Genomic DNA, 27,873 nt, shown 5'->3' on the forward strand with positions numbered 1-27,873 from the left:
CATGGGGTGATAAGCATGCATTTATGTAACTTAACAAATATTCATTATGCAAATAACATGTGCTAGAAACCGTTTTGGTCTAAGGTTACAAATTGGAAGGTTTAATAAAGAACTGTGGTGTTTGTTTAAATTTTTAAAAACTTATTACAATAAAAGACACACACTGCCATTTCTCCCTATCAAAAAACCCGCCATTACTTCAAACACACATATCTCATCATTCTTGCTTCTTTCTGAAGCAGTTCTGGAAGTTCTCTTTTGTGAGTGCCTTTACAAAGTATAATATAAAAAAAAAACCAACAGGGTGGATGCTGCTGTGTCCCATCCAAAGAAAAGAAAGGTTGTAAAAACATACAGTGTGCTCTCATTACATCCACCTCATTAACCAGATCTGGTACTATGCAACTTTTCGCTCTTCCCCAAAATCAAAATATGACCATGAGAGGTAAGCACTTTGAATCAATTCAGGACATCAAAGCAACCACAACACTACAGCTAAAGACCCTCACGAGAGGGCCTTCAGAACTACAGCAGAAAGATGGTAAGAATGGTGGGACAAATGGGGAGCAAAGGGAGTATCTGGAGGGGGATGAGTGGTGATAGGTCATTTATTATAACACATTTTTACATTTAAACATTTACTGTATTTTTCAGTCGTATCTAATAGATACAGCACACTATACGGGAGTAAAGTATCCTAAATGTCAGGCTAAAAAGCAGGTGATTAAAGTCTGAAAGATTCAGTCCTGTCTGATAAGCTCCCAGTGACTATGGAAAACTTGTGAAAAAGGCAGAGCTCTAATACATCAAATTGTAGGTAAGGAGGGGTAGAAATTGGCCTGCACTTGTTTTCTCTTCTTCTAGCACACACCTGGTTATATTTCCCAGCTTGCTTACAGTTAGGAATGGCCACACAGCTAAGAGCTGCCCAACAGAACAGAATATAAGCAGAAACAGTATCTACTACCCTGGGCGCATAAGACGCTCACACAGGACCCTCCATGCTGTTTTCCCTTCTGCAGGCTCAGGAGAGTGGCCTTAGACGTCGATTATTAAAGACAGCAGGGTAGAGGATAAGAAGAAAACCTCGGTATTTTGAAAGAGAGGGATCAAAAATATCAATCAGGAACACCCACTGTGGACTTTACAGGGGAGAAAATTGAGTTTCATGTTTAAACCATTGTACTGTAGAGCTCATTAATGTAACACAGCATTAAATATGAGAGACACAATAAACAATTCACTGACATAAAAACATTACCAGACAAGAAAAGTACTAAAGATTCCATCAATCTATTTTTAATATAGAAAATCTAATTTTATTTCTATCTGTGATACCTACAACTACTTTACAAACTCTTTCACACTGGAGACTGTAAAAATACCTTTATACGTTGTCTCTAGCACAGATATTCAATAAATATCAGGCAGAAGAGAGGGCAGGCAGGGATGCAAATATAGCACTAGAATTTACTCAGAAAATATAGGAGATAGAAAAATTCACTGAAACAGAGAAAGTACCAAACCATACTTTTAGTTTTCCAATGCACTAAGTATCTTAATGAGATAAAAATGTACTGGGAAGATCTGATTCCTTATTTGAGCAAAATAGGGTTAGTAGACCCACAGTAAAATGAATTAAGAATCATTGAAAGTCAAATGATAGAGAAAGAGTACTACAGTGATTCATTAGTTCAGTATATGAAACATGACATGATAATAATCTTTTCTTCCCCCCTGTCTTTTTGAGACAGGCTCTCACTGTGAAGTTCAGGCTGCTCTTGAGCTCACTTTGTAGCCCACACTGGTCTCCAATCTGCAACAATCCTCCTGCTTCAGTCTCCTGAGTGCTGGATTACAAGCATGAGCCACCACACCCAGCATAATCACAGTATCTCTACATTTGAATTCCTGACTAATGAGAGAAGACCAATAAAGATAAGTAAATCTACCCAGGTCTATTAAATTTTGGAATACAAATATTAGGTAGGGGAAAAAGGCTGATAAGGATATAGAATAAAAAGGACACAGGAAAATGAAGGCTATTTGATATGTAAAAATGTAAAATACATATATTGTAAGGGTGAAACATCAAAAGAAAAAAATATGACTCTGAATTGGAAAGGTGCTGTAACTAACCAGACAAATCAAAGAGAACCCATTATATTCTTGTGCAACTGTAGAAAACAACCCCAAATGTTGAAGAAGCCAGGCCCCAAACATCTCCAAATTGTACTAACTGACCTTCTAACTACTTTAATCTTGTATTTTAGAAAGAAAAAAAAATCAGAGGAATTATTTAGTCATTAAAATATAAAAGGGAGCTGAAAACACCTGAAGAAGACTTTAGGATTTCTAAACCCTTATTTTCATAGCAGATAATTTCAGAATATTAGATCAGCTAACATATAGTGGCAAATTCACAAGATCTTTCGATCCAAACTCACAAAATGAATTTAAAAAAATACATCTTAGGTAGCCTTTACCTAAAAACTATAGAGAAACTCAATGGTGAACTAAAAAAATATTAGATAAGATAAATAAAAATGGAGTCTGCCACAGAATTTTTGGGACATCAACCTAACTTCTACCTAATCAGAGTGGTGACCTTCAACACTCTAGCTTGGTGAGTCTATTTTCTATTGCTGAAAAGCTGGTAGAGTCCATACGGTATTCTTTAATGCACAAAGTTTGACAGAAAAAGGGTAATTTTTTCTGTGAAAGAAAAGTAAAGCTTCTATACCTTACATTTTTCTTCTAATGGAATAAAACTTGCTTAAAAAATAAAATTATGATTTTATATTTAGACTTAAACTTTATATTTAGAATATAAATTAAGAGAAAGAACAGGTCTAAAATTAGTATCTAAGAGATTAAAACTGTCATTCTCCAAATTATTTTGTTATTAATAGTTTTATAAATAACTTAGAATATGAACTAATATTGAAATTCCCAAATTTGCTTGTGGTACGAACTCTTCTAAATAATATATGCCAAGCTGGTAAGAGCAAACTAAAATAACGTATTTCAAGGCTGCAAGACTGAACAGTACAAACAAGTCAACTAGCCATTGCAGGCCTGGGGTCGGCAGTCTGAGAACCCATAGGGAGGATGACAGTATGCAATATAGCAAATATGGGGGTTTCCTTCTGTCTTATTTTTGAAGTTCAATATTGTTCTGTTTTGTTTTGCTCTGATTGTTTTGCTTTATTCACCATTCTGTTTTGATTGGTTTTATTCTGTTTTGTTTGGTTTGATTTTGCTATACATGATGGAATGGACAGCTACTGTGAAGATAGCAAGGTGTACTACGGTAGCCACTGTTATTTTCCTATTATCCTGCTTTGAAGTTCTGCACCAATTTCACTGCTTTGTTTTGACTGGCTTTATTCAGTTTTGTTTTGTTGGGTTTAATTATCCTTAAAATAAAATTTAAAAAGACTGGATAGCACAATAGCACATAAAGCTCATCCCTTTTTAAGTTAGATATCTGGAAAAATAACTGTTTATCATTTGAGATCCAGGAAAGGAACTTTTCCTTACTTTAGATCTCACTAGAAATTGATAGAATTGTGGGGCAGCTGAAAAGATAAGTATGAAATATAAATGACCTTTATTTTAAGAATGTGGGGAGAGGACCCCCCCCAGGGTGTGGCATATCCCCCCCTCCAGTCGGCTCTCTCTGTGGGACACGTGGAGTGGAGGCATATATGTAGCTTAGGTTTGGGGTGGAGCCTGAGGGGCATTAGGGATGCACAGGTAGCCAATTGGTATTCGTTTGGCACCAGAGGTAAATTCCTAGGGGTGGGGAAGCATGAGCCATAGGTAAATTCCTAGGGGTGAGGGAGATGGAGATCCTTGGTTTTGCCTCTAAGGCTTTACCGGCTACAGTGTCCTGTCTGGGCCAAAACTCTTTCAGAAATAAAGGGTATAATAATGATAATAATAAGGAATCATATCTTTGGTTATTGTTATGTATTGTTCTGGAAATGCTCCCTATAATTCTACCATATACTTAAGTACAAGAGTCTGGCTGCAAGAAGCCTACCAACATCAGAAGAAAAATATACAGTTCCTATTCAAGCTTTATCTCTTCTCAGAAGGTATAAAATTAATATATATAAGATCTCTAATAAGAACATTGATAAATTTGTTCCTGAGAAAACACACAGTATATAACAAAAGATAGAAGCAGATATAAGTAAAGTCATGAAAAGGGGGATAAAAAACAAATTATGAAAACAAAAGTCATAAATATCAGCATAAAAACAAAACAAGATACAATTAAACCTCTTTTGAAATACAGGATTAAAAGCAATATCACCTAGTGAGAGACAACAGGCTATAGGATTCATTTTCTGCATCTTTCTTTTAAGCCTAGGCTCGAATTTGGCTTTGATTTGGCTACTGATTGCTAAAATGATACATTTTTAAAAAACTAAAAATGCATTGTTCTAATAATTCAATTTTCAAGATATCTAAATCTGTCAGTTTGTAGAGGAGGCTTTATCATCAGCAGGTTCTGAGAAGGTAGAAATTAGGAAGAGCTGTTTTAAAAAGATTATTTAAGTAGTCTTAAAACAAGTGATAGTAAGTAATGACTGAACAAAGCTCTCCCTGAGAGATGGTTAATGTCCCTAAGATTCTGGAAAAACAAACCAATGATGGATAACACAATTACAAGCTATTAAGACACAAGCTACTCAAATTTGGGGTTCTTATATTCAACCTACAGGAATGTTGTAAAGAAATGATAATGAAGAAATTTCCAGAGAGACAACAGAAGGAACAAAACAAATATTTGGTAGGAATTGGGTAACTTCCATTGTTCTTTTATAGCAGTGACAGAATGATCTTTTAACAGATCAGTATTTACTGAATTCCAGGACAGGATGCCTCACATCCCATTAGCAAGGCATTCTTTCATTCTGAGAGTAAGAAGATACTCCTATTTCCTACTGAATTACCTCAGTCATTTCCTGCATTATCTGACTAATCTAGGGGCTCATCCTGATTTGCTTAAAAGGTCTGGATTTGCTACTGTGGCAACCCAAGTGCTTTGATGTTTATTGAAATTTTCCCTTTTAATGTTCTCAACTTTTTCTCTTCTTCATTAATACTGTTGCTCAGATTCTATCAAATGGAATTTCACTTCAAGAGGTAAAATTTTCACACAGCCTCTTAAAAGATAGTAATCTATAATAAAACCAACTTACCAACGGGATGAGTGATGGTGTTCTGCAGGCTGGGAATTACCACAGAGTAGGTAGGTGAACGATAAGGATAAATTGTTGTAGGATTCGTGGAGATAATATTCTGTGTGGTACCAGAAAACACACTGGACACACTTAGAGGGAAGCGTTTTCGCTTCCCTGGACGAGGCTGATAAACCCAACCTAAAGAAAAAGACTATTTTTAATATAAATGTATAGCCTCAACTTGGCATTAAAATACATACACACACTTCAAAGTTTTTTAAAAGCAAATTATTATTATTATCATTATTATTTTGTCTTTTTGAGTTTCACTATGCAGTTCAGGTTGGCCCTGAATTCACTTAGTAGCCCAGGCTGCCCTTGAACTGGAAGCAATCCTCCTGCCTCAACCTCCTGAGTGCTGGGATTATCCGCATGAGCCACAATGCCTGTCTTAAAAGTAGGTTATTATCTAAAGTAGATTTTCACACCAGGGCTGGTGACATGTACTCATAATCCTAGCATTCAGGAGGCTGAGACAGGAGGATTGCCAAGACTTCAAAGCCAGCCTAGTTATATGACAAGCTCAAGACCAGTATGAACTATATAAAGAGACTCCATCTCAAAAAAAGTAGATTTCAGGGGCTCAGCAGCACAATATTGATCTGTTAAAAGATCATTCTGTTACTGCTGAAAAAGGAACAATGGAAGTTACCCATTTCCTACCAAATATCTGTTTTGTTCCTTGTTTTGCATAGCAAGCACAAGGTCCTGAGTTCAATTCCTGGTACCAAAAAAAATAGGTTTTCCCACTCTTTGATACTATTTCTGTGAATGACTCTTCTATTGTACATTTTAACATATATCTATACAGCTTTTAACTGGTGGACAACTTTGTAATCCATAATTAAAAGGAAGAAGGTCAAATGTCTTATATTCAGTGACACACACTCAGTCTGGAGTACAATTTACATCAAAGCCATTTAAGCTGAATCCCAAAGCTCTTGCTCTGCTTATAAAATAAGACATTATGCATCACCTCCTGTTTCCTTTCTATAAGATACAACTGTCTATATCTTACAAGTAATAGCAATAACTGGTCACTATTTTTATGCCTAATTCAGAAAGAGTCATTCTTCTAGATTTGGCAATCTCCAAACCATAAATAATTCAATGTCCTTCCAAAGTCGACAGACTTTGGCAGTTTGTAGCTACAAACAATTTAACTAAAACTTCTCTGCTTGTAATTCAGAAATTCTCTTCCCACCATGCATAGTTATATTCACTATACACTATCCATTTTTCCATCCTTAAACCTCAATTATCTTAGTGGTGGACAAGAATCAGAGACATTTCAAATTATACAACATCATAGGAATAAATCTACGTTCTGATTATCATATGGTATTAAAATGGAGTATGGTGCTAATCCCTGCATTGTCCTAAGTATGTGACACACATTTTCCCCATGGTTTTAATATTTGTAGTGTAACTGCAAAATAGTCTAGAGTTCTAGAAATTTACCTTTATCAATTTATATCTGTAGTATCTATATGTGTTTAATCAAAATTACAATGAAATTGCTTATCTTTGGTTTGCATTAGTAAGTATGAAATCAAATATTCCCCTGCTTGGTTCTATTTAAGGAGACTGAGGCCTTGTCTCAAGCATTATTACAGTATTAGCCATTATTCTCTTTTTTGAACATAGCAGATTAGAGGAAAAAATTACAGTTTTATCTTTCAGTCTCAGCCTAACAATCTTTGTTAATCAATTTAAAAGAAATATAAAAGAGGCTTTGTTTATTTCATTGATTACCAGGAAATTCCTCTCTGTGCTTTTCCTTAATCTTTTGTGCTTCATCATAGTAAGGTTTCTTTTGCTCTTCGCTAAGTTTGTTCCACTCTAACCCAAGCTGGACACTGATTTCTGCATTGTTGGCTGCTGGGTTAGCTTTGGCCAGTGCTGGCCGGTGAATCCTCGCCCAAACCATAAACGCATTCATGGGTCGCTTCACATGACCGTTTCGGTCCTTACTGAAGGGAGTATCTGGTATTCCTAAACGACAAAAATTAACAGGCTTAATTAATGTGACACACATGATGTTAAAGTGCAGCACACCTTTATCTGTACTGATTTTTTAAGTATCTAAAGAAAACATACATTTCATTATAACCAAGAACTGCCAATATTCTTGAATTCCTTATAACCTCTGATACTGTGAAACAATTTTGAAGACAGTAAATGGCTAGCTTACTATTTCTCTGAATGCCAGTAATACATCTAACAAATAGGAAACATGTATTTTCCCACTAAAAATGGTATATCATTAGGGGGCAATTATGACTTACTCATGACTATGATTCTAATACTAAGTTAGGCATTACCTACATATTTAAAGAGACTTATTTACATGCTCTTATAATGTCTTTTAAGGGAAAAACTAAATTAGCTGTATTCTGCTTTTAAGGTGAAGCTCCTACCAAAGTCTATTCTCAACATCAGTCCTATGTTCTGGGAGATAAGAGAAAAATAATAAAAGTGACTTTTTAAGACTCAGAGCCAGTTGAAATTACAATAAAGTCGGCTAAATTTACATCTCTATGTAGTGTATAAAATATTGTCTACACACTTATAGTTTCTCTTAGCTACTTGATTCAAAAATTTAAACACATAAAAGATAGAAAACTTAGTGTAAAGAAAGCTATCCTATTATTTCCATTAGAAAATGAAGAAGTCTAAAAATTGCTAAAGAAAAAACTAATGGGGTAAGACAGGTAAGAAGAATCAGTAAAGAAAAAAAACAAGCATAAAGGTTAATTAAAATGTGAATATTAATATAACTCTCAAAGACATTTATTGACAGGTCTGTTTGAACTAAATCTTTTAAGAACTTGCTAATTACGTATTTGTAAATACTGGAAGGAAATGTTGATTTGCAGTTGTTACAGCTATAATTATAGTCATTTCTTTAAAAAAACAATTCTAGCTTATTCTATAGTATTTTCATTTTCAATCAATATTTCTAAGTCCTTAGATTTTAGAATAGTAAAATGTTATTTAATCATAGATTTTTTCTTGGAAAAAATGGTTACTGTTCACTTTTTTAAAAAAGATAATCTCTATAATCCGTAAAAGCACTTACATAACCAGCTTTTTATTACCGATTTTTTCTTGTATTTCTGATACTAATAACAGTATCGAATATTTCAGTGTTGATGGATTGTAACATACAAATCGAGGGCTTTGCGTTGCCTAGCAGGAATATTTGTATATAAAAATTAGTTTCCTAAATTTCATTGCTTGGGCTTGTGAGAATCTTAAACGTGTTAGTGCATTTTACTGAAATACATACAAGTCAAGCAGAAGTGATACCTGTGCAGACTAAGAATCAGTTCCATGATTTTACTTTTCTAGTTTAGGCTTCTGAATTGCTGACATTTCTGCTATGGGGCAACAGACGAAGTTTTGAAAACCAGATTCCCCTGCTGTCTAATACCTGCGTCTGAGGGAAGCACGGTGAGCGGAACGTCTTTGGTTTCAATTTTTACAGATGGCTCCAGTAAGGACTGCATTTTAATAGGCACTGGTGTCAGGGGTACCTTGGTCAACCGTATCAGATCTGAAGGTGGAGGTCCCTGAAACTGGATCCTGGTGCCCGGGGGAACCGGGTGGAGAGTCAAAGGGATCCTGAGGTCTTGCTGTTGCAGCCCAAAGGCGCTGGATGGCTGGGCCAGGATGACCTCTTTGTTGCCATGGACCAGGCCATTGGATGCAGGCTCCGTGCCCAGTCTGCAGTCCTCGCGTTCCTCGGTTTTGATAATTCCATCCCCGATAGCAGCCAGGCTTTTGCCCTCGCCAGGTCTCACAGCATCCTTCATGACTTCCTCTGCCCCCAGCTTTCCCTTGTTCTCATCCCCTCGGAGGCTGTCGAGGGCCAGCCCGTGGCCGTCCACCGTGGCCACCGTGGAGGCTCGAGGGCCAGCCTCGACGACCCTCAGATGTCCTACGGACGGCTCCAAGTTGTGGCCCACCTCTGGCTTCTCCGCCTTGACCTGTGGTGCCTGGGGCTGCACTGCGAGCAACTCGGGCCTGTAGGGGGCGCCCTCGGATACGGGGGGCAACAGCAGTAGCTCGGGCCTCAGCTGCAGCAGCCGCGCCTGCGCTTGCGCCTGCGCCTGCGCGGGAGGGGCGGGGCCGCCCTCGTCCTGAACCTGAGACAGTAGTGGCGCCTGTGGCAGCAGCAACACCTGCTCTGGCTTCACCTGAATTAGCCGCTGCGTCCTGGGCTGTACACCCAACGCTGGAGCCTCCCCACAGGACGAGGCCACGGTCACAATGGCGGCTGCGCACGGGGCAGGCGGCGACGGCGAGGGCTTGGAGGCCGCTGCCCGAAAGGACGTGCCCTCGACTGGCAGCGAGGGCGGAGCGGGGCGCAACGGGCGCGGAGGCGTCGCCCGTGGCAGTTGGCGCGGCTGAGGCGGTGGCTCAGGCCTGGCTGTCTCCATGGGGGAGGGGGCGCTCTGGCTGGTCCTGGCCGGGATTATGAGCTCAGCCGTTTGTTGGCGACCCTCCCCCTCCCCCTTTCGGTTAAGACCCTTCTAAGGCCTCTTACCCAGAACCCTACGCGGTTCAAAATACGCCCTACGGCCCAGTCGGCCCAATCATGAGCGGCGCAGTGCCTCTAGCCCACCAATCAGGGAGCGTGGTTTTGATCATCCCACCCTCTACTTGCGCCTGTAGCAGAAGCCTCGAATCACCAGCGATAGCCAGGGAAACGGCACGTGTTCCCTACTTGCCCCGCTCCGACTGTGCCTGTCTTCCCGAATTCTCTTCCAGCAGTTGTCCTTTGTTACCCCACCCCCACGCAGGAGCCAACAATGGCGTTGCCCAGGAGCCAGAGCACTAGTGACCTCCAGCCATAAATAATGTCATGAGCTTCTTGTGAGGGCTGGGAACCAACCTCTCAGGTCTGCAGCCTTGGGTGTGAGCTTCACGAGGCCGGTGTACAGCAGTGGGCCCGTATACAGCAGCAAACCCATATTCTCCAACGACTATTCATCGCCTGGACATTTTGGATTATTGTCAAAGAAGAGTGGGGTGATTTTCCAAATTCTCAATAACCTCATTAGTTGATCTTGCTTGGAAGAATATTTGACTAGGTCAGTGGACGACAGTGCTAGTTAATCTTTAATCTCTAGTTCTTACGGGTCCTACTTGTAAAATATGTCCCAAATTCATCCATTTCTTTGAGGCGCCACTGCCATTTCTGTGGACAAGCTAACATCGTCTTTCACTTGGAACCTGCCACCACACCCTGCTGTCTCTGCTTTTAGACCTTGTCCCACTATGCTCCTGCTAGCAGTAATCTTATATAGATCTAATGTTGTCACGCCGTTTTCCTGAATCTCAAGATTCTCCACTAACCATGGGACAAAGATCTAAAATCCTTGGCAATGCCTGCGAATCCCCACATGGTTTGGGCTCTAATATTCATCACGGTATGAACTTGCCCTGCGTACCTCAGCCACATCGGCCCCCAGATGATTCTTGCTTACTGCAGAGCCTTTTAACATGTCTCCTCAATCCCTGCTAATTTCTGAAACTGCAGTAACTGGCACTTGAGAGAAATCTCAACTCTGCAAATCACGGTGAATATCCTTCCTCTACTAATACCTTCATCACTCTGTTTAAAATGCTGTTATGGTTTAGATCTTAAATGTCCCTCAAAAGACTCATGAGTTCAGAGGTGAAGATGATTGGACAGTGGGGTACTATACTTGTCAGTGGATTAATCTACTGAAGAGTTCTGAGATGAATGTGCTATTAGGAGGTAGGGTCTGGTCAGAAGAGGCAGGTCACTGAGCCGTCACCCCTCGATAGTTCCTCCCTTTTCACACTGCTTTTAGCCACCACGACGCACGGATACCTACACCTGACTCTTGCACCATGTTGTTTGTGCTTTGAAGCTAGCCTACTATAAACTGACTCATATAAAACCTATGAGCTAATATAAATGTCTCCTTTAAATTACAAGTGCTGGGTATTTTGTCCCAGCGTCAAGAAAAGTGACTAAGAGAAGCGCTTACCTCATTTCTCATTCCATGTGTCTATATGATTATTCTGGTGCCTCCCTCAACTTGACTGTGAACTAATCTAAGGCAGAACTGCTTATGTTTTGCTCGTCATTGAATTCCCAATGCTGACCATTAAGCCTGTTATACAGTAAACATTCAGTAAATACTTGCTGAATGAAAAAGAATATCATAATCAAGTAAAATAGTAATTGTCACTACCTTACAAGCTTAGTCTTACAAGTCTTCTCCATGTTCATGCATCTCCTTGGACTACAATTGTATTTTTTCCAAGAACAAGAGAAATCCTGTATTATTAACATTTGTTATATTTCTAAATGTTTCTAAAAGCTATAGATTTATCTTGAAATAGATTGAAGACCAAATCCAATCATCCTTCTTATCCTGTGTTGTTAAATGTGGTGAATAGAAATTCATGCCCAGAAGGTAGACAAGGGAATTTGTTCCCGAAGTTTTTAATCTCAATAACCCTTAATATCCATAGAGACTACTGAAGATCCCAAAGAGCATTAGTGTTTGTGTGTGTTTTATCTATCAATACTTATCATACTTAAATAAGAAACTAAAATTTAAAAAATACTCATCAGCTCATTTAAAATATAATAAACTCATTTTGTGTTAACATGTTTTCACGGGGTGGGGGGGTGGGGGGGTATCATATTTGGGAGCATGGTGGCATATGCCTGTAATTCCAAACTCCTCAGGAGGCTTAGGTAAGAGAAATTCGAGGTCAATCCTTGGCATCGTAATAAGATCCTGTCTCAAAAATTAAAAAATAAAAGGCCAGTAGTAGAGCAAACCTTATCTCAGGTTATGCTTTAGAGCAGCATTATGAAACTAATGTTTGGTTTTAAAAAACAGTTGGATTCTCATATCTGCTTCTGCATTCAATCTGTAGTGATTCACATCACGTAGGCTTTGTAAAACTTCACTGCATACTCATGAGTTACTGAAGCCAGAGGCACATATATCACCTCTATTATTAAGAAAATATTTTAACCTAGCAAACTCTGTGATAGGATCAATCCCTGCAACGTTCTTTGAGATCCACTAAACTAATATGTAAATAAAAGAGCTAGGTGTGTGCAAGTCTGACCAAAAACAGACAAGTCAAGTTAGTATTGTTTTTGGGCAAGACTTTAGTTATATTCCAATTTGAACTGCTGAAAATCAGTCAACCATGTATTGAAGGATTTTAGTTTTGAACTCTATTTTGTTCCTTCATTTATCTTTAGGCCAATACTGAAATCTTGATTGGTACAGCTTTATGATAAATTTTTTAGTTAAGTAAGTCCTAAAACTTTGTCTTTTTCAAAAGTACTTTGGTTATTTTTGGTTCTTAAAATTTTAAATATTTTTAATTTTTAAATTTTATTTTTCCATACTGGGAATCGAACTCATGATTTGCCAGGCAGGCACTGTACTACTGAGCTACATCTCTAGCCCCAAATTTAAACTATGAACATTAGGATTACTGTATCAATTTTATTTTTTTTTTAATTTTTAAATTTTTTTGCTTTTTTCCAGTACCAGGGATTGAACTCACAACCTCACGCTTGCCAGGCAGGCATTTAGCTGCTGAGCTAAACCCTAGCCCCTACTGTATCAATTTTAAGAACCTTCTGTTATTTATATAGGAAATGTATTGAATTTAGGGATCGATTTTGAGAAAATTGACATTTTAATAACATTAAATTTCCAATTTGCAATGATGGGACACATTTCCATTTATGTAGATTTTTAGATTTTTGGCAATGTTGGGTAATTTCCAGTGTACATTTCTACATTATTGGCATTAAATTTATTCCTGAGTGATTTATTCTTTTGGTGCCATTACAAATCTTTTTTTTTTTAAATTTTATTTAAGGAGAAAAGAAAAAAAAAAGCAGGGAAAGGGTACAAGTTATACAGATTTACAGAAAAAAAATGAACAGTAGGAAATCACTAGTTAATGGATTACATATTGTCATCTTAGAAATAATTGTTGAAGTCACAAAATTAAAGTTTGTAAAGTGGACATTCCATCAATGATACTGCAAACAGTTCTGTTCATTGATCCAATAAAACTCTGTGATATCATTTTCTATCTTATACACTTAAATATACATGCAGTTATATAGTTTGGAGCACTTTCTTTTCCTCTCTTTTGTACCATGACTATTACACATTTTGGGTTTCATTGCTCCCTGCCATTACAAATCTAATTGTTTTCTTTTCTTATTGCACTGCTGGGACCTCCAGTCTAATGTTGATGAGAAATGACAAAAGTGGACGCCCTTGCCTTGACCCCAATCTTTGTGAGAAACAATTCAGTCACTTCACCTTTAGGTTTATTTCTTCTTAGATATTGATTCTAAATCTCTTCATTATTTAAGACCATTGATTTCTCTTCACATCCTGTGACTTGTGCTCTGAGGTATGATCAGCAGATACAGTGAGTGTTTAAATTTTTAAATGTCCCTCAAAATACTTCCTGTTGCTTCAAATACACATCCCATAATTCCTGTCCCTTTCTCAAGTAGTCCTACAAGTCCTCTTTCATTAGTGTTTTTGTTTGTGCTGTTGTAGCTGTCTCAGTGTCCTGAGTCAATTCAAAATGATCATTTTAATTTGGGGGAGTGCTGTACACTAGCAAAAAGAGCTTTGTTATGTTTGTGTTATGCCTAAGTTATAGGACCAAAGTACCTGTAATGCCACTGTACTGTTCTGTGTGCATTTGGGGTGTGTGTGACCTAAATGATATGTTAATCAATGCTCCCCTCTGTAAAGAACTGTAAATCCCTGGGAACCTAACCTAATTGATATGTTAACCATTGTTGCCCTCTACAAATAACAGATGTGGTGCTAAAATAAGCTGACAAAGGATTGTTAATTACTGCTAGACTTCTCTGTCCTCTGCTAAGGGAAACAAAGGTCTTCCTCATTTCCTTAGCAGATTTCCTGATCCATGCCCATAACCCCTTACTTTGTAAACTGTGCTTTCTACAAAAGATCTGGAAAGTTTTGAGGGAGACACACAGCTTTTGCAAACTCCAACTGCACTGTGTTGCTGGGCCCAGGATAAAATAAATCAGCGCTGCTTTTTAAAAAAAAAAAAAAAAAACAAACATGTCCTGCCCCATTTTTTTTGGTCTCAAGGTTGGGGGCTCTTGGGGGCTCATTTGTGGATTACAAGAGGGAGAAGCCAAATGCAGTGAACAAAAATGAAGAGAATACACCAGAATGTTTTTACAAGCCTGCCTTTCCACTGAGAGGCATCCAACACCAGAATTCACTATATTTTTGATCATGACTTGTAAAGCCAATTGTTGTAGTCAGAATTTACAAAGGAAAGGATTTAACAGAGGACACATAGTTAATAGGATTCTATATTCACCTAGAGAGTCAAATGCAGAAGTCAAATACACTTAATCTGTCCATACACTAGAGGCCCAAAGCATCCAGCTGAAGGCCTGGATCCAACAGGCAGAGTCTTACTCAAGTCCAGCTAAAGACCTACAGCCTATGGCAATGTCCTCCATATGTTTAGCTGGAGGCCTAGATCCCAAAACAATGTCTCATGCAAGTCTATATTAACGAACTGCCCTGGGAAGGCCCAAACATCAGTGGTGGAAGCTAGAAAGTTTATGCCAGTAGGATAAAGGCTCCTGCACTGGAGCCAGGAAACAACACTCAAAATAAGTAGCAGCGCTTCCCCAAAGAGAACTGCAGCCATCTCAGTGTAAGCAAGGACCTGGGCTGCTCTGAGAATGAGGACAGCTGATTTCATATCAGGAAAGCCAGCCTGAGAAGCTTCTTCTGGAGAATCAGCAGCACACCCTCTTCCCCTCCCATTCTCCTTTTATGTTGTTTATGTATCCTCAGGTAGGCCTTCCACACCCAGCACCACTCTGATTCAGTTCAGCTGGTGTTACATGTTGACCATTAGTCAATCCACAGGAGTCATGAAAGAGGACTTACAGAACTTCCTCAGAAAATGACAAGAATGATGCAATAACTCTGTTGGAGGCTGGGGGTGGGAATGTATTTTGAAGGAGATTAATGGCAATGTGTCTTTTACTGTATTTTTTTTTTTAGTTTCAACATTGTATATTTTGACACACCTTGAAATAGTAATATGACGTTTCATGGCCTTACATATTGCTGATTCTGGAGAATGTTTAATTTGTACTCCAAAAAGATATATGTTCTACTCTTGTTGGGTAGAATATTCCAGTTGACCGATATTGTTGCTCGAGTGCTCTATATCCTTTGTGATTTATTGTCCAGTCAGTCATTTATCAGTTAGTGAGAAAAAAATACTGAAATATCCAAATATAATTCTTGAATAATCTTGCTCCTTTCCATACTGACAGTTTTTGCTTCATGTATTTTGGGGCACTCTGGTTTTGTGCAGGTATATCTATAGTTACTGTATCTTTGCTACAAATTAACAGTTTTATAATCATGAAATGTTCTTAGGCACTAGTGATATTTCTTATATATGTTTATTGTTATTTTGTCCTTGCAGATCTGCTAAGGTTATTGTTTGCTTTTTTTATTTTTATTTTCCAATCTATTGCACTTTAAATATAAATTGTTCATCTTAGCACAGAACTTATTCCTGGTGTCATCTGATGATTTCACTCATTGACAAGACCTTTTAGTATAGCAAAAGTTAATGTAATTATTGGTATAGAATTACATCTTTTTAAAATGCACATTGTGACCCTTAATTATGACTTGTCAGTATAGTTGGATTAGGAAACATCTTGTAGATAAGTATATTCCTGGGCATATCTAGATTAATCGTCCTACAGGCCTTTGGATACTACATATGGACCCTTGCACATTCCTCTCTGCCATTGTTTCTTTGGTCTGTTTTCTGGCCACCATGAACAGAGCAGCTTTGTTCCACCATGTCCTTCCATCATGATGTTACTGTCTTGCATGAATGAACTGCATTCCTTGAAATTGTAAGGCAAATTAAACTTCTCGTCCTTTAAATTATAGACGTTGGATATTTTGTCTCAGTAATGTAAAACCTGACTAAACACATGGGTTTTTTTTTTTTTTGTCTTTTTTTCGTTTTTATCAGTACTAGGAATCAAACTCACGACTGCCTGCTTGCAAGGCAGGCGCTTATGCTGCTGAGCTAAATCCCCAGCCCCTAAACACATGGTTTTTCAGTGCACCATTTAAATTCTTCAGTTCCTTTTTGGATTTCTGTTGTGTGCACATATATGGATGTGCATGTATCTTTCATGTATCACAGTCATCTTCAGGTTAATACTGACGTAATTCTTGTCACATATAGTATAGGTGACTCTTCTAGTAAAACTCCTTCCTTAATGCTTTTATTGTCATAAACTGAATATATTATACATGCAAAAGTAATCAACCAAATAACAGAAAAATACTACTTTGAGCAATCTTGGTTTGGAGAAATTAAGAGAAAAATCTATGGTCATTTAATTACCCACATGTTTACTACTCCCCAGGTTCTTTCTTACATATTCAAATTATTATCCAGTGTTGGTTTCATTAATATTTCTTGGAATACAAGTCTTTTAGCAAAAATTCTTTGTCTCTGTTCATTGGAAACATATTCATTTCACCTTTGTTTGTGAAAGGCTAGTTTCACTGGATAAAGAATTCATGGAGACACGTTCTTTTTTTGTCCTTTTAGCACCTTCAATACGTTATTTGTTTCTGGGAAGTCAGCTAGGAATGATAATTTAATTTCTTCCATACACAGTGAGCTGTTTTTCTCTCACAGCCTTCAGAATTTTCTCTGTTTTTGACTTTCATCAGTTTGATTTTGATGTGTCCATGTGTGATTTTCTGGGTGCTTATCCTTCCTGGAATTTGTTGAAGTTCTTGGATACATAATTTGTTCTCTTTTCTGCTTGTTTGTTTCAATTTTTTTTTTTTTTTTGTCTTTGTCTTTTTTATCGGTACCGGGGATCAAACTCATGACTGCTTGCTTGCAAGGCAGGTGCTTATGCCGCTGAGCTAAATCCCCAGCCCCTGTTTGTTTCAATTTCTTTTTAAAAAATTAAATTTTGAAAGTTTCAGTCATGATTTCTTCAAATATATTATTCACTCATTCTTTTTCCCTTCTCCTTCTGGAACTCCCCTGTACACGTGCTGGATCCCTTGTCATTACTCTTCAAGTCTCAGCACTCTAGGAGGTTGAGGCAGGAGGACTGCAGGTTCAATAGAAGACTGAACAACCTAGCAACTTATTGAGATACTGTCTCAAAATTAAAAAGAGTTAAGGGCTCACCATATGGATATGTAGCTTAGTAGAAAGGCCCTGGGCTCAATGGTCAGTGCTGGAAAAGGGAGGAGAAGACAATGTAAAGATGGAAGCAGAGAACAGAGCTCTGTGCCTACAGGCTAAAGAATGACAAGCATTTCTAGGAGTCACTAAAAATTAGAGAAAAGGCACTTGTCAGATTTTTCCTTAGAGCCACTAGAAGGTACCACTCTGCCACACCTTGATTTCAAGCCACTGGTGTCCAGAACTGTGAGAAAGTAAATTTGTTATTTTGGTACATGGTCTTGTTTTTTCATCTCTCTTAACAGAAAATAGACAATGGGTATCTTTAGGATTGGTTCTTTTTCATGACTGACAAATAAAATCATGAGCCTTAACCCCTTGGGTGCTTGTATTTGGAGATGGAACTGTAAAAGAATTATTGAGCTTTAAATTTGTCTGATATCCTCTGCTGATCAGAAATTCTTAATATAGTTAAATCCATTTTTAACCTTGTATTTTGAGTTTTTAGGATCTTGATTAATTAATCTTTGCCCACCTCAAGTTCTCAAGAACTTTCTCTCTTTTTTTTTTATACCTTTTATATTTAGGTGGTTGGGCTATATAGAGTTCTCCTTTATAAAGGATGTAAAAAAAATAGAGGGCCATATTCATTTTAGATAACAATCTAATTACCTGAACATCATCCAACAAGCTGTATTTTCCTCTCCTACTTTAATCTGCCTCTGCAATGTAGAAAACCACCTTATGAGGAGGTCACATGAGAAGATGACAGCCACTGGGAACAGCTATGACAGTAAATCATACTGCGAGCAGAGCTTCCGGTCCCAGTCAAGCCTTCAAGTCACTAGAAGTCCACCTAACATCTTAACTACAACTTTTGGAAAACCCTGAGCCAAAAGCACACAGAGGTGCTACTCCTGAATTCTGGAAAATGTGTGACACAATAGAAGTTGATTGTTGTTTTAAGCATAAGTTTTAGGGTAACGTGTCATACACCAAAGGATAACTCCCTGAATAAAAATAACAAATGAATCTCTTTGGTCTCTGACACACAGACCCCTACAATTTCTATTTCATTCCTATTAGAAAAATAAAAAGTTCCATCTTTTCACTGTTGGTATTACCTAAAATGAGAGTAAAATAGGATTGTGCAGCAGAAGAATCAGGAGTATTTCAATTGTCAGGGGATTGTTGAGTCACAGAGCATTAAATTTACCTATGTGGTATAAGTACATTTTTATACTGTTAGTGAAGCTCCCAATTATTTGCAGCCCAAAGCATCCAAATACATAAAAAAGGAATAAAAATAACATCCATACAATATTTTTGTTGTTGATGATGTTTAGCTCCCTAAATTGTGAGGGCAGGAACCTTGTCTTCATTCTCTGTACCTTTGATGGTCTCTATTTCTGCATAAAAAATGTTTGTGGAATGAAGAAAGAAATTACTGATAAAATGGATTCATAGATCAACATGATGATGCTTTGGGGAAGCTGTATAGAGAAATTGGTTACGATTTTCCATTATGTTCCTGGCTTCCTATCCTGGCTTTACCACTTCCTGTGTGACCTTGGTTAAGTCACTAAATCTCTGTAGTACTGTTTTATCAGCTATAAAAGAAGGGTAGCAGTAGTATATACTGAAAATGTCAATTAAAAGAATATTAAATATTCCATATCAAGTACTGAACACAGATTTCAGCACCTAGCAAACACTATCTGTTGGCCACCACTATTGGAGAAAGAAAAAGACAATTCCAAGTGTTTAAGGCTGTTTGACTAAAAAATAAGCATAAATCCACCAACACTTAATGTAGAAATGGAAAATATGCTGTTCATTTTCAGACATGTATAAAACAAAGCCTAAATACAATTATGGAGTAAAAATGTTTTGCTTATGTTTATGAAAATACATTCATTCAGCTCACTTTCTGATTTACATTACTGTCATTCATCCTAAAATTCTAATTATAGAATTGTACTTTATAAATGTAGTAACTGTAAAAGGATAGAGACAGTCAGTCTGTATTCAAGATGAGTCAAATCCAAGGAGTTAACGAGTTGCTAATATTTTAAGTAAGCATGTGTTCTCAAGTGGTGATCTTCAAAAACAAAGTATCATGTGGAAAAAGAGACTTCCTTAAATGGCATAAATGCATGCAGATCAGAGATATAATGTTGTTTGGCCTCTGAAATCTCTAAATTGTCTTCCTATTCTAATGTTTCTTCAGCAGTTTCTGTGAATCAGGGGAAAACTATGCCAGAAACATCTAGAAAGGAAATTTTAGATATCAGTATTCAACAAAGCAGTTTTCCCCTCAGCTAGCTAGAAAAGCTAATAAAAACTGAGTAAGTGTAGTAGTGTTTGTTGTGCATATTCCATTAAAATAATGAAAAGATCTTTTGGATTTAGATTAGGAAATAATTCTTCCTAAGATAATTACAAAATTACTTACTGGATTTTCTTGTGACTTTAATTCCCATTGCACAGGAATAGTAACAGTATACGCCAAATCCACATTTCACATTCCATTCTTAGATAGGCATGAAGGTTCCAAATTCATTCATTCAACCAGCTAGCCCAGTCACCTGGGTAAAAAATCAAACTCAAATGTATCTGCCTGTATTAATCTGCTAACTAGTTATGGCCTATTCAGGACCAAATTATTATGGAGCACTCAATATAAAAACCTATAAACAACTCCCAGTTATGTGGTGGAATTTATACTTCATTAAACATGTCTCTACTTCTGTAATAATCTTAATTTAAAATGACAATGTCTTTTTTTCTGAAAAAAAAAAGATTAAAACTCTTCGTGATTTAACACCTCAAAATGTTTCACAAACAACAATATGTTTCTTAAAAACCCATTTCTTCCTGTTTACATCACTACATATATGAAACACCTAGGTAGATTCTCATTTGGCCTGGATACCTCCGGGTTTGCTTCACTCCTTTTCCATTAGTGAGGTTAACTTTCCCAAAACACCAGCAGATAGGTCAAGGCTAAAGTTCTGAGCTTGTGCTCAATATACACAAATCTAATTTTGTCTCTAATGACTTTTCTCCTACTGCTTGCTTTCCATTTCTTTTCACAACTTTAAATCTCCAGATCCAGCTTACATATATCACTGACATTCCTGAGGTCATACAAAATGCCAGCTTCTCGTCTTTCCAGTTCATCCCATCTATACTGAATTACTTTCGATCAAATTCGAACCTGATAAACAGGATATTGAATGAGATTTTTTTATTGTTCCAAAATGATACTAAAATCCTAAAGTTGAGAAGGTAAGATATGAAGTAATCTAAATATGAAGAGAGGTTAGTGGTAGTTTGCAGACACCAACCTCCTTGAAAAGCTTTGAAAAATATTAAGCAAAGCTCTTGATTTCTCAACGAGTCCAGTGTTGAGAGTTACTTCTGTATCCAGCCATGTTATTCAGATAATGTCACGAGAATTTATTTTTCTATTCACTAAGATCTCCAGGTCAGGGGTTTAGCTCAATGGCACAAGCGCCTACTTGGCAAGTACGAGGCCATGAGTTTGATCCTTAGTACCAAAAAAATCAATTAATAAATAAAAATAGAATGCCAAAAATTTCCTTTCCTTTGTGTGGATCAAGCCTTGAGGAGGCTCTTCCTTACTGAAGGCAACACAAACACCTCATGTAGCCACTGTCATGAGGAGAGAGCCACTCTTTCTGCAGAGGCACCAGGCTCTGGTTTCCACCAGGTAAAAGTCTCTGAGCTGGCCAGGTTCCAGACATGGGAAAGACCACCACAAATATTCAAGTACCTTTTTATTGCATAGATGAACAGAATCTGGTTTCCCATGTGAACTGTACTTAGCAAAGCCTCTGCACCAGTACGGGTCTGCATTGGCCAAGGGGAGGAACCTTTTTCTAATTCACACTGACACTGCAGTGGTCTGACCACGTACTTAACCCAGAGCCAAAAATGGGATGAAGTTATCCCCACCTGAATCATGTGGCACCTGAGGCCTTGTGGTTCAGGTGGGGAAAGGAAAAGTTAGAAAACCAGATGCTGGGTAGGCGAAAACAATAACTATCTCTTTCTTCCTTAAAAGCATGAATGGGCATGGAGGTAGAGTGGAGAGGACCCTGGACTTGGAGTGTAAAAAGCAGTTCTAATCGTAGTTCTAGAGTTCATGTGACACTGGACAAATCAGCTCACTAGCCCCCTCAAAGTATTTTCTTTCTTATAAAATGAAGAGAATTATTGTCTTTCCTAAGCTACACAATCTTGGGGGCTGAAATGAGGTATGTATGAGAATATGGCTTGGAAACTTTCAACTGCTCATGCCTGGAAAAGTATTATTCACTGCATCTTCCCAGGCAGTACCTAACCCAGATCTCTCACACACTGAAGATGTTCAACACATATTTTTAATTATTTGATCCAAATATGGAAATTCACGCTGTTCTGTGTACTTTTCCAAAACCTTATACACTGCAAGAAAAATGTTTTGGCAAAATGTGCATTCGACATTAAAATTCAAAGATTCCAGGAACCTAGGAAGTAAGCATTCTTTTGACTTCACTAGTCTCAATTTAAATACTGCTTTTTCAGGAAAAACTATCCCAGAGTTCCAGTAGGGCAGGCACTGCAACCTGCTTTGCAATACTTAACGCAGTTGTAATCCAGCAATTACTTATGAAAATCTTTGTTTAATGTTTGTCTCAACAGGCCATCAACTCCATTAGGCAGACATTCTGTTGTGCACCCTACATAGTAGGATATTTTTAAAAATTTGTTCAGTCAATGAGTAAATTCACGGGATTACATCAAACAAGGTCACCTGGATAGGAAAAACGTACATCTGATTTCCCCTTTCTGTTCTCCTGACCTCTTTTTCTAAACCCCCCCCCCCCGCTCCCCCCGAAGCAGCCTCATCCTCCTGGAACCTCTGCTAAATAGAAAAAGAATGAGTGGTTGACTAAACATGTCCATTTAAGGACACACAGCCAATAACTATTTAGAAAGAAAATCTACTCACTCTAAACTGTGTGAGCAATATCGCAAAAATGCAGAAAAATATAACAATCCCAAAGCCCTGTAATCATTAATGTATTCAAGAATATGAGTTTAAATTTCATATCTCTGTGTATCCTGGTATGTCTTAATGCTTCTATCTGCCTCCAAACATGACAGACCTAGGCACTCCTTCCTGGAAGTATATGCATGACTCACAGCCAGATTGGAGTTGAGTGGTTTCAGGGGGGAAGGAGATATTAGACACAAATTATTCCTTTTTCTTACCCCCTTCCATCCCTTTCATTTACATAATGCAGCTCTTAGTGTAAATGAAATGAGTCAGCATCACGGAAGACAAAGTGAAATATGACTTCCATAACAAAGTCAATTAGTTTCCTTCCCATTAGCCTGCAGTGAGCAAGTGTTCTTCCGAGTAACAAAAATAATAAAAATAGGAGTTACTATCTATTTAGGTCATAAATATCTGTTGTGTTCAGAGTCTTATAATAGCGGGAAAATACATGTAACAAGAAAATTTACCACCCTAGCCATTTTTAATTCTACAATTCAGCATTGTTAAACACACTCATATCTTGTGGATTGATCTCCAGAACGCTTTTCATCTTTTAAAACTCTGTATCCATAAAACAACTTTCCATTCTCCTTACTCTGGCAAATACCATCCTTTCAGTCTCTATGAATTTGACTATTTCAGGTAGCACGTATGAGGGCAATCATAATGTATTTGTTTTGGGGACTAGATTATTTCATGTGACATAATGTCCCCAAAATTCATCCATATAGTAGTATTTGTCAGAATTTCCCTCCTTTTTAAGGCCAAATGACATTCCACTGTATTATGTGATATGATCATAAAGTACAGTGAATGTTTGAGGTTTTTTTTTTAATATTCCAGTAAAAAACACAAGGCCATTAATCCCTTCCTTCAAAATACTCCCCCTTGCTTTGACCATAGTTATTCCCGCTTCCTGGAACACTTCTGGAAATCCTCTTTCAGGAGGGTCTTTAGTTATGCAGTCATTGCTGCCCTGAAAGTCCTGAATCAATTTAAAACATTTACCTTTCATGGTCATTTTGATTTTGGGAAACAGCCCCAAGTCACACAGTGCCAGATCCAGTGAATAAGATGGGTGAAGTTGACTGTCCTGTTTTTAATTGACAGAAATTATCATAAATACTTGATCAATAAGAACTGATCAAACCATATGGTGAATGTCTAAGTAAAATTATTATGGTAAAAGATATTAGTCCTGGGGCTGGGGATTTAGCTCAACAGCATAAGCGCCTGCCTTGCAAGCAGGCAGTCTTGAGTTCAATCCCTGCTACCGATAAAAAGGAATAAGACAAAAAAAAAAAAGATATTAGTCCTCTCAAACCGTTCCCCTCATTTCAAACACATTTATCCCATCATTCTTAGCAATGTGTCTTTTACTATAATAATTTTTAAAAATTAAACAGTTACTACTTCTTTTGATTACCCCACGTTTGGTTTATTCATTCATCTGTCCACGGACAGTTGGGCACTTGGTATTTCCTTGCTCTAGCTACTGTGAACATTGCTGCCATGAACACAGTGCACAATATCTCTTACAGTCCCTGCTTTCAGTTCTTTGGTTTATACACCCACTAGTGGAATTGCTGGAGCATGTGGCAATTCTACTTGTTATTTTTTGAGGAACTGCTACGCTTTCCACATCAGTTACACCACTGGGTATTCTCTGTGAGCAGAATTTTAAAAACAGTATTGTGAGCCCCAAAGAAACTTAAGGCTTTCTTTTTCCCTTCAACACCTTTCTATCTGGGGCTTCTTGTGGTACTTCTCCGTGGGTCTTCTTCTCCCTTGCAATCTATCTTTCCCAGCTGTCAGCTCCTAGGGTAGGTTAGCTTCATCTCTAAAACCAGTGTTGAATGCCTCTCAGCAGGGACGCTAGGAGATGAATCCAGATAATCTATCTTGAACACGTAGCACAGCACCAGCTATTGGTATATGTAAATTATCAGCGAAACAAGGTGAAGCTAGAAAATGTAGTTTGTTTTGTTGTTTCTATGGTGCTGGGGTTGAGAGCAGGGCCCACACATGCTAGGCAAGCAGTCCACCACTGAGCTAAACCCCCAGCCCTGGAATGCAGATTTCTAATCTCTACCAGCCTCAGTTTATTTTCTCATATGTAAATGAGCTGTTCTGAAGATGACAGCTTTTCCAGTGTCACATAGCAACATGCATGAACTCAATGAATAGCAGCTATTGCTTATTATAGCCAGCTTATTGATTCATCTAAACTCAGAAGGCTTAAATAGGAAACGGTATATACCACTGTATTTCCTACAAAGGCACCATGGCAAATCACCCGGGCTTATTTTGGGTAGATTCTATAATACAGTAATACCTCAGTTTACAAATGCTTCTGTTTGCAAACGGTTCGGTTCACGAACACTTTGGCAAAATTTTGCTTCTGTTAGCAAACTTGACGTTAGGTGACAAACATGACCACAGCCATGTTCCCCACACAAACATAAATGCAGCCATCTTCCCCAGAATCGTAAAACAAACTAAGTTCATAAACCAAGGTACCGCTGTATACCAGCCATTTTGCTAACTTGAAGCTCAGTTTCTGCAGTTAAAATCTGTGGTTTCAAAAGTACTTAAATTTCATTTCTTGTCTTCTTCGCTGCCCCCTTGGCCCAGCACAGGCCAGGTGTACTGCTGAAGGGCTTGGGGTGGGGGCTCCCATCTCCTCTTTCACTTTGCCTCCACCTGACAGCAAGGAATGGCGGGCACGGCAGGCTGTCATTCCGAGATCCTCTGTACCATCTGCCGTTTTCAAGGCTTACTCTTGAGGGCTGGGCTGAGGTGTAGGGGAAACAGAGGCCTCTTTATGTATGTCACCTTTGATTCAAAGCTAGGAAATGCTCTCTTTCTGCTTTGGCGAAGTCCATCATTTACATGAGATTATTTTATTACCACCAGGATTCTTTATTGTTTTTCAGCCACACCTGGGGAAGAGTACCCTTGGCTCCCTTTGGCCTACCAGCATTCCCTTTTCCAAAACCTCTCAGAAGGCCGACTTTCCTTGCCAGCTCCTGCTTCCCTCTCTGACTTCTGATGGCACATGTGGTGACCTTCCCCAGAACCCCAGGCTGAGAGGGACTGCAGTTCGGGAGCCCTGTTCTCTGTGCAGACACGCCCCCACACTGTTCCTCATCTACCTGTGCAGGATGCACCAGAGACCTTCAAGGATCATGCAGTCACTGGTCTCTACATTCACACTCGTCAGGATGTAGTGGTGACTCTCCTGGTGTCCTCCTACAGGGCCACACCAGGAAAACTCTTCAGGGCTCCTGATTTCTACTCTATCTGGGAACTGAGGAAGCAGTCCTTCCTCCTGTTCTGCCCTAGAAGTCTCTTCCTACCTCTACACTACTTGTCTTTGCACTGGGGACAGAACCTGGGAGGAGGTGGGGGAGGAGAAAATGTAAAGAAGGAAGAGGGTAATGTTTTACCAGAGATCCCAAACCCATCTCTGGCCCCCTCTTTTCCCTCTCTTTTCTGCCTTTATAGACTAGATGCAAAAAGAGGAAAGGAGAAAAATGGTAAGGGATCTAGGCTGATGATCCTATCAGACCATGCAGTGGTATGGCAGAAGCTTCCAGTACCTCATCCAATACCATTTTTTTAATCTTTTTTCCTCAAATGAAACCATATTGTGGGATGCAGCCAAATCTCAGCTAACAAAACTAATCCCCAGCCACTCTTGCAGTTAAGAAAGATCAACAACATGGAAGCAGAATTCATGCGGTTTCAGTAAGAACTCCACAAAGAGAAATGATTACATGATAGCTATAACTTTTTGCTCTCTTCCTTTTTCTTCTTTCTACCTGGCATACAGATGCAATGGCTGGAGATCCAGACATCAAAGGTAGAAACTATAAACCAAGTGAAAAAACCCAACCTCAAAAGGGCAGCGAGCTGAATAAAGAGGGTCCTCTATGGAGGATGACTAGTACAATGCTTGGCACTGAGCAGATGTTTGGCAAATGGGCCCTGATATTAACTGCTAACTCTAGGAGAGGGCTCAGGAGAGCTCTGCCTTGGCTTTTGGTCTCTTCCTCATGTTCACAAGTCATTGAAATGATGAGGGCACCCTGAGCCAGACCTAGTTCAGCCACTGACTTCTCATAGGACTTAGAGCAGCAGCATGGTGGAAGGGCCGAAGCAGAGGAAAAGTGACTCATGTCATATGTCATGGCAGCTAATAAAGAGTGAAGGGAAAAGCCAGGGAGAGAGATATTTCCGCCCAGGTCACACCCCTAGTGACCTTCCTCTAACAAGTCCCACTCCTAACAGTGACACTACAGTGCCTCCGTGATCCAATCATACCTTCTCTTTTAAATTTTTTTTATTTTAAAGAGATTAAGACAAAAGAGGACAGAACAAAGCAGATCAGAACAGAACAATGTAAGCAACATAGTACTTCACAACAAGACAACCCGATATTAATAGTAGCGCCCATAATGTCTTTTTCTTTGAAATAGTTGAGCATACTTTCACATACAATAGTATCAAACATAACAAAATAGTATAAAACCATTCAAGAGAATGAAAGTATTACAGGGCATTCAGAACCAAATAACTGAAAATGAGCAATGGCTACTATATTATCTCAATTTCCATAAAAAATTTGTTTATACTATCATACACAATAAAATCTACTAAGATACAACATGACAGAACCAATGGAAACAGAAGAACAAAAGCATGGTAGGACTGCAAAGCAAATTGGTATTAAATCAGCAGTGGCTATTATAATGTCTTGTCTTCTTCAAAATAGCTGTTCATAACATCGCAGATAATAAAATCAAACAAACAGAATAAAACCATTCCAACTAATGAACAAAAGCAGGCTTCAAAGCAATGTAATGGAGAATCATGATTACCATAAAATCTTATATATTCTTACCATTTCTTACCATTTCTTAGGGAGACTATACGGTATTTATACATGTGAGTTTGATTTATTCCACTTGTGAGTATGGTCTCAAGTTGTGTCCATTTACTTATAAATATCTCAATGTGATCATTCTTTATAGCTGAGTAGTACTCCATTGTATAATAAATACCACAACTCTTTTATCCATTCCTCAGTTGATGGACAAGATCTGGCTATTACAAACTGTGCTGCTATAAACATGGATGCACATATATCACTGTGGTATGATGTTTTCAGTTCTTCTGGGAATATGCCTAGAAGTGGAATAGGTGGGTCAAATGAGGCTTCCAATCCCAGCTTTTTGAGGAATC

At 38.3% G+C, this 27,873-nt stretch overlaps 1 protein-coding gene across 1 annotated transcript in view; it reads right to left on the minus strand.

The window, feature by feature from the left end:
- Positions 1-10,018, minus strand: part of Sox30 (SRY-box transcription factor 30) — a 43,119-nt gene extending 33,101 nt beyond the window's left edge. Inside the window, exons 1-3 of the mRNA XM_003473304.2 lie at positions 8,695-10,018; positions 7,014-7,253; positions 5,217-5,396 (exon numbers count right to left, since the gene is read on the minus strand). Coding sequence (XP_003473352.1) covers positions 5,217-5,396; positions 7,014-7,253; positions 8,695-9,703 — 1,429 coding nt within the window. The 5' untranslated portion in view covers positions 9,704-10,018. The remainder of the gene's footprint in view (positions 1-5,216; positions 5,397-7,013; positions 7,254-8,694) is intronic.
- Between the last annotated feature and the right edge of the window lie 17,855 nt (positions 10,019-27,873).

The sequence above is a fragment of the Cavia porcellus genome, unplaced genomic scaffold (genome assembly GCF_034190915.1).
Source record: "Cavia porcellus strain 051 isolate PalLab524CR breed Dunkin Hartley unplaced genomic scaffold, mCavPor4.1 scaffold_19, whole genome shotgun sequence".
Classification (NCBI taxonomy): domain Eukaryota; kingdom Metazoa; phylum Chordata; class Mammalia; order Rodentia; family Caviidae; genus Cavia; species Cavia porcellus.